The 17,235-nt window shown below is 48.2% G+C and overlaps 2 protein-coding genes and 1 non-coding gene across 8 annotated transcripts in view; 2 read left to right on the top strand and 1 right to left on the bottom strand.

Annotated features, from left to right (window-relative positions):
• LOC149360696 (26S proteasome non-ATPase regulatory subunit 6-like) overlaps positions 1 to 8,215 on the bottom strand; it is a 139,817-nt gene extending 131,602 nt beyond the window's left edge. Inside the window, exons 1-5 of one of the 2 annotated variants that reach the window (XR_016288867.1) lie at positions 7,992 to 8,215; positions 5,757 to 5,962; positions 5,246 to 5,391; positions 2,687 to 2,906; positions 1,336 to 1,444 (exon numbers count right to left, since the gene is read on the bottom strand). Coding sequence is in view for 1 of the 2 variants with exons in the window: in XM_089572466.1 (XP_089428592.1) it covers positions 1,336 to 1,444; positions 2,687 to 2,906; positions 5,246 to 5,391; positions 5,757 to 5,962; positions 7,992 to 8,133 (823 nt within the window). In the remaining variant the exon portion in view is untranslated. The remainder of the gene's footprint in view (positions 1 to 1,335; positions 1,445 to 2,686; positions 2,907 to 5,245; positions 5,392 to 5,756; positions 5,963 to 7,991) is intronic. The other variant, XM_089572466.1, reaches the window with a different exon arrangement.
• The window catches only part of LOC149360694 (uncharacterized), a 93,103-nt gene that overhangs the window by 49,858 nt on the left and 26,010 nt on the right, over positions 1 to 17,235 (top strand). The window contains exons 1-2 of one of the 5 annotated variants that reach the window (XM_089572468.1): positions 8,498 to 8,667; positions 14,944 to 15,087. In XM_089572468.1, coding sequence (XP_089428594.1) covers positions 15,011 to 15,087 — 77 coding nt within the window. In that variant the 5' untranslated portion in view covers positions 8,498 to 8,667; positions 14,944 to 15,010. Of the gene's footprint in view, positions 1 to 8,497; positions 8,668 to 9,928; positions 10,057 to 10,929; positions 11,062 to 11,185; positions 11,321 to 14,939; positions 15,088 to 17,235 lie in introns of those variants that run through there. The other 4 variants (XM_089572471.1, XM_089572470.1, XM_089572472.1 and 1 more) reach the window with 4 other exon arrangements.
• Positions 12,150 to 12,221, top strand: TRNAS-GCU (transfer RNA serine (anticodon GCU)). The gene has a single exon. It is a non-coding gene; the product is annotated as a tRNA-Ser (tRNA).

The raw sequence follows: 17,235 nt of genomic DNA, 5'->3' as shown, positions 1-17,235 counted from the left end.
GCAATGAATACACCAAGGACGATGCTTTGCGACTTCCGAAGCGACGAGAAAATGCCTGTTTAGGAATGTTCGGGCCCCTTTATTGCACCTTAATCACAGATGCAAATTTTCGTGTTGTTGTCGGTCATGGATAAGAGTTCCATCTTGCAAGCCTCATATAAGATATCCAACAGCGTCTCCCTTTGCTTTCTCTCCCAGAGGTGTGCAAAAGCTGACTTTGACTCCATGGCATGATGTCGTGCCACATTACTAGCATATACAGGGTGTTTCACCTAAGACTTTCTGCAATTTTTAAAGATAAGCTATTTGAATTAGATGCGCGCTTTTTCTGGCATAGCATTGTCAGTGGTGTAGTACATCATAATGCAGCTAAGACGTGCTAACTAGCAGGCTTGTTAACCAATATTTAATAGTTAACTTTTAAACTATTACCGTTGGGCTCCTTAATTATTGAGAGACATGTAGCCCACCGTAAGTAATGTCCATATCCGTTTTTAGAATTTCGAGGACGCGATTATCCTCGGCGCTGTGGCCCAACAAATTTTGGCTATTTCGACGAGTTACGTGCACTGGAGAGGTTGCTTTGCCTGCAAGCTTCTTAAACCGCATGTATTTTGGCGTGATGTAGGCGAAATTTGTTGGGCCACAGCGCCGAGGATAATCGCGTTCTCGAAATTCTAAAAACGGACATGGACATTACTTACGGTGGGCTGCATGCCTCTCAATAATTAAGGAGCCCAACGGTAATAGTTTAAAAGTTAACTATTAAATATTGGTTAACAAGCCTGCTAGTTAGCACGTCTTAGCTGCATTATGATGTACTACACCACTGACAATGCTAAGCCAGAAAAAGCGCGCATCTAATTCAAATAGCTTATTTTTAAAAATTGCAGAAAGTCTTAGGTGAAACACCCTGTATAGCTGAGCTACTGAATCATTTCAAGAGACACGAAGAGGAAACCCCATGGCATGAGGCAACCTGACAGGTCCCTGAATGACTGACGCTCTTCGTTCAAATCTGCTCTAAGTTCAAATTGTGAGGTGAACACAGAAAACAAACGAAGCAGTTTGTCCATAATCTGTCTCGCAACACAGTCACAGTGGTGGCTACGAAATGAACACAAGGTGACCGCTAAGCCTAGAAAGCATGCAATGGTGACCAAAACAACAAGAGTTTCAGCTACCAACCAGAAAACGCAGAAGCGGTCGTGCACTACGGATTGCAGGCTTGGCTTGCCAACAACTTTTGGTCAATGCACGGAAAAGAGTTCAAAGACTGAGGAAACCAGCACAAGACTTTCAAGTGTCGGAGTGGGAAACAGGAGAACAGCTCACCAAGCTTCCTGAAGAAGCTGGCGTACTGACACCTGTACAGGGAGAACAGGTACTCGCTGATGTCGGGCACGCTGTGCAGCACTTCCAGGATTTCAGAACCCTTCACGACCTGCAGCAGATACCAAGTTGAACGAACTAAGAAAGGTCGCCTTCACAATGACCAAGTCAGGATACAACACCAAAGAGACAGAGTCGAGTATTAGCAGCATACAGTCAGCAGCTTCAGCTCTTTCTGAGAAGCGCTCCCTCTCTCTCTATTGTCTCGGCAAATGTCAGTCCACTGCGAATGTGCGCCCACAGGCATCAGGTGAGAGAGGAACTGCAAGCATTGCCCGCGTTTATAGCATTACAAGAAGCACATGCTCAAGTGCCTCCGAAACACAAGGTGGTCCTTAGGTGCTCTTTTGGAGCAGTGTCCTGCAGTGGACGCATCGTATAAATGTGTGCAAGGGCCGCACTTTCTTCCCCAGATTCGAGAGCCAATTTTCGGGGTGCGGCCACACACGCGATGTGCTAAAAAAAATGTTCTTTTAAAGTAAAACACACCAATCAGGGAATGAGCGGCATTTATTCTGCGTTCAATCGTCACTCACGAAGTATTTCGACTCTGAGCTGGTGCTATGCATCGGTGCAAGCTCATCCCACAAGAAGCCACCCAGCATGTCCGCTGTCAACGTGTAGCCGTTGTTCCGCACTTCCATCACATAGCAGAGCGGCTCTTCTTCCAGTTTGGGAAACTCGCACGACTTGCCTCGGAAAGCGAGCTTTGTGCAGCTTGTGTTTCTCAATGCATCCTTTTGGTTGCACCATCATCGGACGCACTTCTCAGGCACATCGAAATTTCTGCCCGCCACACACTTGCCGTGTTCGAGAGCTAACTCCCAGCCATGTGGCTATTAAGGTGCTTGCCCATCGTGCTAAAACTGCAACGCTCGGTGGCAGCACGCGAAAGCCACAACTACGACAACTACGGCGAGCACACTAACACGCCACAAAAAACAACAAAAGGCTGGAGCTGGCGATACTGATGCCGATGTGGATAGCGGGAGGTCGCGGTGGAAAAAAAAGCTGACGATGATGATGATGATTGTGACCTCGGGCACCATCCATGGATGGCACTTGGAAGCTCCTGTACGCGCGTGTGGCCTCCGCGATCAAGAGCTCTGTCGCTCGCAGCCGGAACTGATTGCGGAGGGCACGGCACGTGCATTTAGAAGGCTATTCCCACCTGGGCCGTGGAAAGTTCAGGTGCGGCCCTTACACGGACTCATTTTTTTTTAAAAACATTTCCTTCAGGAAAACGGGGTGCGGCCCATACACGCGTTCATACGGTAGTTAGCCTGGTGGGTACCTTCTCCCGGAGCTCCACCCGGGGCAGGGAGATCATGCTGGCCAGCACGGTGTAGGTGACGAAGCGCTGGTAGTCCATCAGCTCGTAGCAGGTGAAGGTCGAGACGGTGTCCAGGAAGGAGGCCGCAGCCGCCTTGAAGTCCCGCACCGCCAGGCTGTACAGGCCCTGGTACACCTTGAGCCGGTTCCTCCGGTCCCAGTCACCACCTTCCTCAATCAGGCTGCACCGAAGGGTGTACCACCATCAGCCTCACTGCGCCCACTGCAGGGCATGTCTCCCCAACTGACCCTATCCTTTGTCAGTTGCCGCCACCGTATCCCAGCAAACTTCTTAACCTCATCCGCCCACCTAAGTCTCTGCCGCCCCCTGCTACTATGTTTGCCTTCTCTTGGAATCCACTCCGTTACCCTTAAGGACCAGCGGTTATCTTGCCTTCGCATTACATGCCCTGCCCACGCCCACTTCTTCCTCTTGATTTCGACTAGGGTGTCATTAACCCACGTTCGTTCCCTCACCCACACCACCCACTTCTGGTTCCTTAACGTTACACCTATCATTTTTCTTTCCACAGCTCGCTGCGTTGTCCTTAAACTTAAGCTGAACCCTCTTTGTTAGCCTCCACGTTTCTGCCCCATAGGTGAGTACCGGTAGGATACAGCTGTTATATAGTTGGGGGAAGAGGGTCTTAGAAATAAATTTTTATTAATGAAGTCACAACTATGAAATCTTCAGGGAACATGCAGTTTTGCGTGCTGATCCCAAATATGTAATATAATTTCATGTACAAGTCCTTGTGCACTTATGCAATATGTTAGGTAACTTTTGCCGAGAGAGTGAAAGAAATTCTACTGCAGGGAACTTGTTAGATTGCATGCCATTGGTTTCTTTTGACCTCAAGCTATGCAGCAAGGGTAAAAATATCATCCTGCCAGTTATAAGTGGTGAGTTATAGGATTTTGAAATCATCAGTTTCTTCCCCTCTGTGAAGTGGCAAATTCAAAACCCTGTGGCAAATTTAAGCCCTTTCACAGAGGCCAAGATCCTCGGTCCGTGGCCACAACGGTCAACTGCCATCAAGGCTTACAAGGCACTGTTTTGTTTTTTACGAGAGACTGCCTTGATTGACAGATTGTGACTATTTCAAGTTCCTTCTCTCTTCCCTCTCTAATCCCCCCATTCCCTTCCCCTTCGCAGGGTAGCCAACCGAAATCCTTTCTGGTTAACATTCCTGCCTTTCCCCTCTCTCTGTATCTATCTCTATCTATCTATCAAAACCCTGTAACTCAACTTCTATGATAGGCAGGATAATAATTTTGGCCTTATTGCATAGTTTGATGTCAAGACAAGCCAATGGCGTGCGCCCTAGGAAGTTTCCTGCAGCAAAATTTATTGAAAGCTCTCGGCAAAAAGTTACATAACATATTATATTAGTGCACGAGGACTTGTTTTGCATAAATTTAAATCACATATTCGGAATCAGCACGCAAAAAATACATGTTTCTTGAAAACTGCATAACTGTGACTTTATAAACAAAAATTTTTTTTCTAAGACGAGCTTCCCCACTTAAACGGGAAGCACCAACTAAAACATCGTGACAAAAGCATGAAGCTGAGAAGAAACTGAAATGAAGAGGCAAAACACACCCGGAAGAGACCCGTGAGGAAGAAGCCCGGGAGTTCAAAAAGATAGCAGAGCAACAAAAGCACGACATTTGGAAGACAGTGCAGTTTCTCAAATGGGAGGCCGTGAAACAAGGAAGAGAACGGCACAGAGGAAGCAAGAGAGTCAGACATGGGAAGCAGCAACAGCAGAGGTATGTGCAAAGCTAGAGGGTCAGTGAGAGTGGAGCTTAAAGGTGCACAGAAGAGGAATCTGAACTCGCCTTTTTGCCACGGGAACTCGATCTACACGTTCCGAGCATTCTTAGAAACTTCGACTTATTGCCCTGTGTGGCCGATTTCTCTAATTAAATCAAATTAACGTCCGGCTCCTGCCTTTATTTTTTGAATTCTCCCCGTACGGTGGGCGGAGTCGACCAACCCGTGGAGTGCCTTTCAGCCAGCTCCGTCGAGGCGTTGCTTTCGCTTTATTTTGTTTTTTAGGTTTCCGTGAACAAATAGTTTCATTCGCAGATAATATAACCGCAAAATAAGCCTGCAGAAAAAAAAATACGCGCGGACTATTTGCTTCTACGGACTACTACGTATTACTCCACCGATGGCAGAGCGGCATGCCACCACGGGACTGGGTGAAAGGCACTCCACGCGTTGGTCGACTCCGCCCACCGCACGGGGGAGAACTAAAAAAAAAGGCGGGAGCCAGATGTTAATTCGATTTAATTAGGGAAATCGGCCACACAGGGCAATAAATCGAAGTTTTCCAAGAATGCTGGGAATGTGTAGATTGAGTTCCCGTGGCAAAGAGACGAGTTCAGATTCCTCGTCACTGCACCTTTAAGCAGGACGTGCAGGATCCAGAAGAAGAGTACAAACAGAGGAGCACAAAAAGCCAGTCCAGGAGGGGGAGGGAGGGGTGCCTCCGAGAAACGCAGTGCTCGCCTCTTGGCCTTGTCGATGTTGCGCGTGATGAGGTCGTGGTCGAGGTAGAACAGCCCCAACCGGATCAGGTGGAACAGCAGGTCGAGACGGTGGCCCAGAGACACCGTCTTGTCGTACGTCTTGCGCAGCTGCGTCAGTGCTGCCTCCTGCCAGCACGCAACGCAATGAATGAAAGCAGCAACGAATGAAATGCGAACAAGAAAACTGAGGTGGCAACACAAAAACACCAACATATTAGCTCCTGTATTGGAAATACAAGCGCGGTTGAATAACAAGAGACTTTATGCCTTCGAAATTGAAATAGCAGGAGCTAGTATACAGCTTCCCCTGGCTAAGAGCTGTGCATTTTCCAGTGCGTGGTTCAATTGTCTTGTTCACGTTTCATTTCTCAGTGATAGTACAGTGCAGAGGTGCTTTCGTATTTCACCTCCATTAAAATGCAGCTTCTGCAAATGGGATTCAATTTTGCAACCCAGGCCCGGAAAGTTTCCTCTTTCTACCAGCAACGCACCTTGTCCCCTATGCGGCTGAGGTACTCGGCCTTGGCCAGGTGGGCCTCACGGACTTCCATCTCGCTCAGGTTCTTCTCGGCATCCTCGATGGCAGAGTCAAGCCGCGCAATCTCAGCCGTGTTGGCTGTCTTCATGTTGTTCAGGAGACGCTGGTCTACGGGCCAGCCAAGCTCAGCACAGGTCTCCTCGTAGAAAGGGGCCATGTCTGCAAACAAGTTGATTGGTTGGTTTATTGGAGTTTAACGTCCCAAAGCAACTCAGACTATGAGGGATGCCGTAGTGAAGGGCTCCGGAAATTTCCGCCACCTGAGGTTCTATAACGTGCACTGACACCGCACAGCACACGGACCTCTAGAATTTCGCCTTCATCGAAATTCAGCTGCCGCAGCCGAGATCGAACCCACGTCTTTCAGGTCAGCAGCTGAGCACCATAACTCCTGAGCCACCATGGCAGCTCTGAAATTCTTGTTTTAAAGCGATAGCAATAGGAGGTTTATGAAGGCAAAAATTGTCCGGACAACTAGTACGCTGTTACTTGCTATGTAGTAACAGTACGTACTCAGGTTATACATTTATCAACTTTCATTTCTGTCTATTCCCTTCATCCCACCCACTGCCTTCATGAGTGGTGTCTCACAGACCTTGCAGGTTCCTTTCGAACTAAAATGCTTCACCATGCTGACCGTTTGTTCATGTTATCAACACTACCAAAACAACAAAAGTTCAAAACTTGTTTGAAAGAGTTTTAAGGGCTGCATCAGCTTGTAGGATAAGAAATGGGCGTGCTTACAGACCCATCCTCGAAGTTGCTCTCACAAGAAAGTTCTAAACTGCTAATAAATGAAGCTAAGACGTGCACAACTAGCAAACATGCTCAAGCGCTAGTAGTGAACAATGAGTCATTTCAAAGATTTTATTAGTTTGAGAGAGTAAGTGCTGCAAAACTGAAGAAGGCAGGGCAGACTTGTGCACTTTGCGATGAGTCCAGAATTTTTTTTTTTCTTTCCAAAAGGAACTTTAGAAGCATCTCGTGTGTGAAGGAAATATGTCGGGATGTGACAGAACATGTGTTCTCAGACTATTTGGCATTGATTCAATGCACACACTGTCTTACATTTGCAGACTGAGCATTTGCACCCTGAACACCCCAGCCCCAAGCCGGTGTTTGTTAAACAAATGTCACCATTGCAAGACATTGTATCCAGCTCAATTGTGAGAATAGCCATACTTTCGGTAGTATTAATGCATTCCCCATCAACAGTGTCATACACAGACATCAGCGTAGCCAGTGCCAGCATTCTGCACGCCACACAGAAACTTAACTTCATGAAAATACAGCGAAATTCACGGCAAACTTTCATTGTTCAACCCTGTGAAACCCACACGTGGAGATCACACATTTCGAGTTTGTTTGATAGTGTGTGTACAGGCTGCCTACCCTGAGACGCAGTGAATCTCAACACAGAAAGCTACAAAGTAATTGACAAGTTAGCTGTTTTAAGATTTTTACTCCCAGACCAAAATTTGCAGCATTGCGCTACTATGTTTGCTCCGTTCCTTATGGTCATTAAGCACTGGAGCTCTTCAATATCGCCTGGTTGGCATCGTGTGCCAGTACCACAAGCCAGGCATGTCTATTTCGACAGGTAGCATTCAGAGGGGTAGCCAATGCCCTAAGGTTTACAGAGGTGAGTAGCACACATTGGCGGTGGAGATTAACGAGCCAACGCATGTTGACCGGTGCACATATGTTTGTAAAATGAAATAGCCAACTAAACGAAAGATAATTAGCAAACAGCAACGCCCGGAAGTTTAACGGAAAGCATCGGAGTCTGCAAAATATCGAAGATGCTTATCCAGCTGAGTCACTGCGATAAGTCGCGGCTTTGAAGGCTGCGTACAAGGCACGGATCATACTAACTAGCACTTATGAGCCCGCTCTCGAGGTGGTCTGCATCTTTAACGTGTCGTGTGACGTCCAGACGAATCATATGCCTTGAATGTTATGTTCTTTTGCACTCCACCTATGCTATACCGCAAGTCTTTCAATGAACTTTGACAGGACTTCTCCCCAAGACAACTCGAGACCCATTCGCAAGCGGCAGAAAGTGCTCGATACACCGCTCGCACGAGAAACATAGTTCACGCGTTTTATTATCACGACGGCATTTCACGGGTCAGCCGGCAAAGGAAACTGTACTGCTGACCGACCGCGAACAAGTTCAGGTGCTTACTGTGCTCGGTGATCGCCGTCATGAGGTCTTGCTTGATCTTGTCGTTCTTGGGCTCATGATGGGCCAACACAAACTTCATCTGCGCCAACTCGAGGTTGGGATTCTTCTCCAGACTCTCCTCTCCCAAATTTTCCAACGGCATGATGAATCAAAATTGACCCGGCACACGACGCGCTAGCAAAGACGACAATCACCCACGCTACGAGCGCCTCCACGCCTAGACAGATGAAAAATGTTACGCCATGCACAGATCAGCCTAGACGTACGAGTGTCAGTAGGGTGGAAGTAAAGTGACTTTAGGTGGAAGAGGTAAGCAGCGGCAAGACGGTCTTAGTGCCAGTAGTATTTTTGTTAAAAATTAAAAATCGGAGTGTTATTTTCAATAAAACATGTGTTAAAAATATTTTATTTTAATTAAAATTAAGTAACGTTTGAACTAAAGTGGTATTAGAATTTGCTACACGACTGTAGCGCCACTGCACAAGTCATCGCAGAAGGAATTTTTTTTTCCATTGTTGTGCCCTTAGTCCAATGTGTCCGCGCACTCCGCGTTAGTTCAAAAACGGGCAGCGCGCGACTCGGGCGACTCGGGCCTGGACACTGCGTCGCCGGATACTGGTTAGTGCAGGTGACATCCCGCTGGACCGGCCGTCAATTTGAAACGAGTTCGAGGTAGGTGCCTCTTTATTTTCGTGCTTCGATACGCAAGCATTTGCTAAGAGCCCGTTCTGCTGTAGGACGAGGCCTTGGGGCTGTCGTTAGTTAAGGTGCCGCTCAAACGGAGCTGTTTCGGGGCGTTGGTTCGTGTGCCTGTTTCCGAGCTGGCTCTTGTATCGCTGACGGTATCGAAACTGAAAGGCGGCCGACCATTTAAACTCTGAGCCGCATGTTCCGAATGTGGAGTGGGCGGTAATTGCGCGCTGACGGTGGACGACAAAGGTTCGGTAAAGCAGGACGATTAGAAGACGGAAGTTGCTGCTGGGCGACGTGCGGATGCACGGGAGAGAATTTCGGAGCGTGCCAGACTCGCCCATTGCCCAGCAGATATGAAAATGGGCGTCCGGAGGGGGGGGGCAAGGGAGGGCGGTTGCACCCCCCTGGAAAATCACTGGGCGCATTTGTTTTTCAGTCCCGGACTGTCCGGGACTACTTGCGGACTCGAGTCCGGTATTTGTTTTTCTCGGGCAGCCCGAAAGCTCCGCCCACCTGCCTGCATCGCCATAGCAACGCGTTCGTTTTTAGCCTATGGCAGTCCGCGGGCTGCTGAGAAGGCAGCAGACGACAGCTGCGCGCCGCGCTGGCAGCCATATTGAGTTAGACTCCGTGTGCATTTTGAGTACGTTTCGTGTTCCTGGAGGTCGATATCATGCGTTAAACCTTCAAATGAGCTCCATAGCTGCTCTCTGAGCCATCGCAAGACTTTTTGTTCTTGCATCTTCGTTTATTTTCTTGAAATCCACCGCACACGGACGCGCGTTCGAAACTGCGAGCGCGTATTGTTTGCTCGTGTCGTCAAGAGGTTCTCGTTCGCTTGTTTTGCGACATGCTGTCTGTACGCTTACCTGAAAGCATCGCAGGTGAACCACTCGTATACTGGAGCAGCTATAGAGCTTGTTGTCAACATTTTTGCGAAGGCTTTCGTCTATCTGCCTATCCGCAACGAGTTGGGCTACTTTGTGCGAACTTCGCCGCAAGCAGTAGCGGCGAGCATACCTCCGAAGCTGAGTTCTGTAATGCACCTAGGCTAAGCTGACAGTACAGTCTTTAAATCGACTCAGTATCATGATCGAGCGCACGGCGTTGCTTCGGCGTCGTGGTGGCCGTGGCTTGCATCGTCTGCTAGCAGATGACAGCGTCCTTGTACGGTAACCGAGGGGGAGCCCGGCTCTGGCGGCGAGTTCGAAAGCAGCCTATGGCATGCCTATGGCAAGTAGGTCATGTGACCATGACGCTTTTCCTGTCCGAGCGGAAGCCGAGACCTGCCAGCAAGTAGTCCAGGACTGGAAAAACAAATGCGGCCAGTGATGGCCGCACACCAGGGGCGGTGGTGCGCTCAGTCAAAAGGGTAAAAGCAGCCCCGCATGGTCACATCTGCGAAATGCCGCGTCCGGGCGTGCGTCGTTCCGCCGTTTTCAAACCACGCCATCGTTAGCTCTACTGAAGGGCGACCTGTTCCAGACATACAGCGGCACCGGCGAGCATGTGTTTCGAGCCGCCTTGAGATGGGTGTCTGTTTCTTTGATCTCTAGAGAGATAGCGACACGGAGGCAGACAGTGCACGGGGCATCTTGTTTTCGCCTATGTCGTTACGCCGGTCACCGATGAATTCTTAAGGAGGGAAGGACAAATCAGCCGTGTCCACCCCCGCTTTGTCGGGCTGCTCAGGGGCAAGCGGGCGATGAGTTGGCGCCGCCGCCGCTCGCTGTCTCCTCCGATCCACGTGTAGCGCAGTTCGGTAGAAGCGCCGCTTTCAGAATCTCCGGCAAAGGGGATTAGCTGCTTTTGTTCACGGCGACGCAGTCTCCCGAGGCGCCCCCACACCAGCGTTCTTTGCGTCTTCTGTGAAAACCAGCGCCTTTGGTCAACGCAGCCCGATGGCGCCTGCCTGGCTCGCCTGTCACCTCTGGCTGGGCCTCAAATCACAACAGCGCCCATGTACTGTGCGTGTCAGTGCATGGTAAAGAGACCCAGGTGGTCGACATTACCCGGAACTCTGTACTACTCCATCCCTCATAGCCTGAGTCGTTTTGGGGCTCTGAACCCCATAAAAACACAAATTTTCCGACCGGAGTGGCGAGTGTCCCTTCCCCTCGGAAGTTGCGCGGCGTTCCTTTCACCCCCAAAGTGCGCATTCGGGGATACTGCGGCAAGTAAGCCCTCGCACGTGTGCGCGCCTCTGTGTTTGTGCTTGGGTGTTTTTAGTGGCCGGTTGTCAGCGAAGCTGAGAACAACCAAGACAGCGGACGAGAAAACGACGAGCGGCGAGCAGTGTGTGTGGGGTTGCTCAACTGTGCGGATGCGCAAGCAAGATGGAGCGAGGTGTATGAAGCTGCGAGCGTGCATTTATCTTGTAAATAAGTTTTCGTTGTATATATAGTCATCTTTTGTTTTCAACGTACGCGTTCAACAGTTTTTCCAATCAATGTGTATGATGAGTGTGCACCGAGAGCGTGTAATGAAGCACAGAAGTGAATTTATCACACGTGTAATTACGCAATTCGCCCAGAAAAATCCGAGGCGCCTACAGTTGCTGTTCAAGGAAGACTGACTGAGTGACTGTAGTTGCGTGTTTGCGAACATATTGTGCTGTGTGCTGGTCATCAATCCGGGTGAGTCGAGAACCCGTATGCAGGAAGACTGAGCACTCTTCTCCACGAAGTGATATAGCATCTTTTTGCATTTTTTATTAATTTTAGTTGTTTCTTCGTTGATAAACTCCAATGTACCTCTCCTAGCCGCGCTTTAATTTGCTGTTTGTAATTTTTCTTTCATGTGTGCATTTTGTTTAATTTTTATTTATATATAAATAAATAAATTTACTCCGCAAATAGCGCCTTTTTGCTACGAACATACCCCCCCCCCCCCCCCCCCCCGGGGCACCAACGGGGCCCCCCCCTGCAAAAAATTCTGCGGACGCCCTTGGATATGACTATGATCGAAGTCGCCTGTCTCCGAAAACTGAGGAGGAATTTTGCCTTGCACGGACAGCTTCCGCACTCGCACGTAGTACGTGTCAATTGCAAAGTCTCGATGTTGAGCGCCCCGCCGCTGATCCGCATAAGCTTTGTACTTGGCCTGCTTTTTCTCTAGCCTCTGCCTCAGGAGCTCGAGGGCTGTCGTGGGATCGGTCGCAAAGCACTGATCAGCAGGCTATGGACATTAAGTCCAAGAAGTCTTGTGCGGGGTAAACGACCCTGAAGCAAAGTAGCTGGGGCAAGTCCTGTCGTTGCGTGGGTGTACAGCGATAGACACCCGGGCAGACCACAACAGCGGTCCGCAGATCACGCCGCTCGTACAGTGCCAGCCGAACGTAGGGCTTGAAGTCCCTGTAAACCGCTCAAAAAGTCCACTGGCCTGCAGATGATAAATCGAATAGAAGCAATAGCGTGTCACTTGCTCTTAAAGGAAAGATGTCATGTCAGCAGGTGCAGATTACCCGCCGCGGTGGCTCAGTGGTTACAGCGTTCGGCTGCTGACCCGAAAGACGCGGGTTCGATCCCGGCCGCGGCGGCCGAATTTCGATGGAGGCGGAATTCTAGAGGCCCGTGTACTCTGCGATGTCAGTGCACGATAAAGAACCCTAGGTGGCCGAAATTTCCGGAGCCCTTCACTACGGCGTTTCTAATAGCCTGAGTTGCTTTGGGATGTTAAACCCTAATAAACCAAACCAGCGGGTGTACATTGTGGACCGTAGTCTGATACAATCCCTTGAGGGTAGCCCTTGTGAGAAAATAGCACAAGGAGGAATTCCTTGACTGTTGTGGGGTTTGCACTGCTCACAACTGACACCTCTGGCCACTTGGTATGGTAGCCCACTAGTGCGATTGCGAAGCGGCAACAGGCTGTAGTGGAGTTCGAACCGGGCAAGCAGACTTGTTGCATGACTGACACAACGCATTCCGTACAAGTTGTTCGATGTGCTCGTCAATTTGTGGCCACCAGTGTAGCCCTCGCAATCTGCTCTTCGTATGACTGATTCTTGGATGTGATTCTGCAATGTCCATGAGGCGGCATCGTAAACTTTCAGGAATGGTAATCCTATCTCCCCAGTACATGATGTCCTGCGGGATAACTCCACGCATTGAAGGTAGTACGGCACAACATGTTGCAGCAGAGATTTCTTGTCTGGCCACGATATAGATGCAAATATCATGGCCTCCGCAACAGTTGCATTGTTGATAGTTGCCACTTGCAGCTCTTGTAGAGCAACAGCAATGCAGACGAAATCGTCTTCACTGGTGTCTATGTCATTGGCACTAAAGAGTGTCTGCCACAGAGTTGTTGTTGCTTTTGCAACAGTATAGTATAGTTGGGGATAAGTGTTAATGGAAAATACCTGAGTAATCTGCGATTCGCTGAGGACATTGCCTTGCTAAGCCACTCAGGAGATGAACTGCAAAGTATCATCAATGAATTAGGCAGCCGGAGCAGAGCAGAACGGTGGGTCTAAAAATTAATGCGCAAAAAACCAAAGTAATGCTCAGCAGTCTTGCAAAGGAGCAGCAATTCACAGTTGGTAGCGAGGTGCTGGAAGTGGTAAGGGAATATGTCTACTTAGGGCAGATAGTGACAGCTGATCCAGATCATGAATGGGAAATAACTAGAAGAATAAGAATGGGGTGGAGCGCATATGGCAGTTTCTCTCAGATCATGAATGGTAGCTTAACAATATCCCTCATGAGAAAAGTCTACAACAGCTGTATCCTACCGGTACTCACCTGTAAGGTAGAAACGTGGAGGCTAACAAAGAGGGTTCAGCTTAAGTTAACGACAACGCAGCGAGCTATGGAAAGAAAAATGATAGGTGTGATGTTAAGAAACTGGAAGCAGGCAGAGTGTGTGAGGGAACAAACGCGCTTTAATGATATCCTAGTTGAAATCAAGAGGAAGAAGTGGGCTTGGGCAGGGCATGTAATGCGGAGGCAAGATAACCGTTGGTCCTTAAGGGTAACGGAGTGGATTCCAAGAGAAGGCAAGCGAAGCAGGGGGCGGCAGAAAGTTAGGTGGGCGGGTGAGATTATGAAGTTTGTGGACACACGGTGGCCGCAACTGGTGAAGGACAGGGTTAATTGGAGAGACATGGGAGAGGCCTTCGTACTGCAGTGGGTGTAGTCAGGCTGATGATGATGATAATATATTTTTCTCAGGACCAACAGGAACAATACACAGTTGCAGTTAGGAACTGAGCAGCTTTTAAACATTAAAGAGCACGTAAGTGAGCTCCTGCGGTGGTTAATTTGTTACAGTGCTCATCTGCTGACCTGAAAGAAGCAGGTTCAATTCCGGCCGCAATGGTCGCATTTTGGTGGAGACGACAGGCTAAAAACCTGAGTGCTGTGCGATATGAGTGCGCATTAAAGAACCCCAGATGGTCGAATTATCCGGAGCCCTCCACTACAGTGTCCGTCATAGCCTGATGATAAAAAAAAAACCATAAGCCATAAAGAACAAGCAGGTCAGTGCACAGAAGAAATATGAATGTTACAGAGGGAAAGTAAAGCTTCTATTGACACTGTCGATGCAACCTTCTGTGACAGTCTATTCATTTCAATTGTAGGTTCACAACAAAAATGAAATTTTAAGATCAATCTGGAGCTGATTTCATATACCTTGAGTGGCTGTTCCCTTTTTGCTGATTGATTATAGGGCTTGAACAATGATCAATACCAGTTTTGCATTGAAACATATGTTATGAAAGAATTTACTTCGTTATAGTGAGCCCCACCCTACTAAGTTGCTCTTTGCCCTAAGAAACTGAATTTTGGTCAACTGTACCCGCACTTAGTGGCATATTTCGGTTATTTCGTACCTCGTTATTTTGTTCCTTTTAGAGGCTATCTTGGCATTTCGATGTTACAATTTTAGCCGCATTGTGGCATTTGCCTGCAAAATTTTGTTCCTGCCTGCGAAAATTTGCACATAGGTGTTTTGCGTTTAAGAGATTCCTCTTTCTTGATGCCAGGATGTACCGTTTAGGTAGGAAAATGTTTGTTTTGACACCAAATAATGAGCAGTGCCTGTGGTGATTAATGCCTTTGGCTTTGGGTCCAATAGCATTGTGTGTATCATACCTTTGTAAATTGATCTTCTTTTGTAATAAAAGAAAATGTGTTGGCTAAAATGGCAGCTTTTCTTTTTTCTCAGGATGCCATCGCCATTTTCAAACGGGGTCGACATTTCAGTCACAGTCTCAAAAAGTGTGTTGCCGCAATTTACTTTTTCTGGCAGGTAGCCTACCTTCCGCTGCTGACTCATCCTCCCCTGCTGCACTTAGCCAGCACTGACAGTGTGAAGTGAAAATGCCTCGCACCAAGAAGGGGCGTCCACGCGACTCTTCACTCCTTCCCGGCACCACGCTCAGCCCCGACTCGATCCGGTATGAACGGAAAGAGTGAAACATTGCAGTGCCATGACTCAAAGATGTGTTGCTTTTCTGTTCTCTAGGCAGCTTTTTTTGTTTGCTTTTTGTTCCTGTGTTAGGCGTGAAGGGAACAGTATTTAATACTGGTTACCCTTGATGGGAAGACACATGACTCAACGAGGACTGTTTGTCACTGCCGCTGTTGTTATTTGCGAGAGGCAGTGGCATGACTGTGGTCATGTGACTTTGCATTCTAGGCTCGCAGAAATCTCCCACCAAATGTGACGCCATGGGGTGTCGAGTTTCTAGGACATTTAACACTGGAGCGATGTCACCTTATCTGGTTGCGTGACATGTCTCGTCATATGACTGGATGGGACAACTTGGCTCCGGTGCTGAAGTGTTCTAGAAGCAGCTCTTGTAAAACTAAGCATGCCTGATGTGGGCCCAGAGACTGTCATACGGCCCTGGCGGGCCTAAGGATTTCAGCCTTTGTCATGAGAGAAACTTTTTGCTTTTTCGTTCGCTGGCGGCCTTTGAATGGCAAACAGCATTTCCTCGATGGCCGATCTGTGCCTATGTCAATAGTTTGTCAGAAGGGTCTAGAAATTTTGTGAGAGGAAGGAAACTAATAATAAAAAATAGACAAGGATTTTTTTTTTAGTTGTGGCTTCTTCATCAGAGCTTTGTCAGGCAAGATCTCCCATCAGTGCAGTCGTAACTCTCAACATGTTCTGGCCAGTTGTCGGACCATAATAGCTTGTCCAAAAGAAGGTCGTGTTGGGAGGCCTTCTTCTCAGAGCTGTGGACTGGGAACATCAAGAACATTGCCTGTCACGGCAGTCCCCAGAACATGAAGAACTGCAGTGAAGCATAGGCATTGTCTGGCCCCCAAAATATCTTTGCCCGCCGAGGTGGCTCAGTGGTTACGGCGCTCGGCTGCTGACCCGAAAGACGCGGGTTCGATCCCGGCCGCGGCGGCCGAATTTTGACGGAGGCAAAATGCTAGTGGCCCGTGGGCTGTGCGATGTCAGTGCACGCTAAAGAACCCCAGGTGGTCAAAATTTCCGGAGCCCTTCTCTAACGGCGTCCCTCATAGCCTGAGTCGCTTTGGGACGTTAAACCCCAATAAACCAAACCAAACCAAAATATCTTTAGTTTGAAAGTTATGGAAATATTATAAGCATGTGAGCATGGGCACCATCCTTGGAAAAGCACTTTTGACCTGCAGAATGCTTACAATTGAAGGTCTCATTTCTCAGAACATTCCCATGTGGGAGCAAATGCAGCCTCTTCCATTTGTAAATGTAGAATTAAATGCCAAAAAGTTAGACGGGCATGCAGTTATTTAATATTGTGCTGTGTCATTTTTTTTACAGAGAGCAGTGTTTGGGAAACCTGTAGAATTATTCAAAAATCAAAGTACATGTGATGGTTCACTGGTTCAGTGGTGCTTTCCCATGCAACGCTGCGTCGACAGAAGGAAAGGGCGAGTGCTGCTGAGTTGCGTGAATGTGAATCGTACTTGCTCGCTTTGTACACTGCTCTGTAGGTCTGCGCAGAGCCATTGTGCACAGTAATATTAAGAGTTCAACCCAAGCATGAGTACTGAGTAGTGAGGTCACCATCTCTCCAGAAAACGTGTGGGTGGGTTTTGTTTTTGTTGACACCTCCTTCAAACCTGGGCTGGGGAGGGCCATCTTGCCTAGTAAATTAAAGTGAACACTTTATTTATTTCATACTTTTTTAAACTTTCAATCCTATTCTGGTTCTTTGCCATACTAAGCTAGTTGCTGTCTTGGTTCCAGCTTACTATGTTGCTTTGATTTCTGCGAGAGTGTGTGCAGTCCTTTCATTCTGAACTGTATAGCACCACCATCTGTTCATGAATACTTTCATGAAAGGCCCATCTGATTGGTGTGTATAAAGCAGGCTCATTTTCTTCGGTCCACCCTGGCCTTGTTACATTCTGCAGCATAAAAATGACAGAACACCTCCTGCATTGCGCACAGATGTACAGTAGCAGACCGATATTTCGGACTCCAATAATTCGGACTAGCGCAATATTTCGGACTTCGCTGAGGAACCATCGTGCACCTCATAGAAACGTGTACATTTTCATGGCCGATATTTCAGACTTGGAGTCTAAAAGTTTGAATTTTC

This window comes from Amblyomma mixtum, chromosome 2 (genome assembly GCF_055824585.1).
Source record: "Amblyomma mixtum isolate Tamu chromosome 2, ASM5582458v1, whole genome shotgun sequence".
NCBI lineage: Eukaryota > Metazoa > Arthropoda > Arachnida > Ixodida > Ixodidae > Amblyomma > Amblyomma mixtum.
This window is presented reverse-complemented; position numbering and strand designations above follow the sequence as displayed.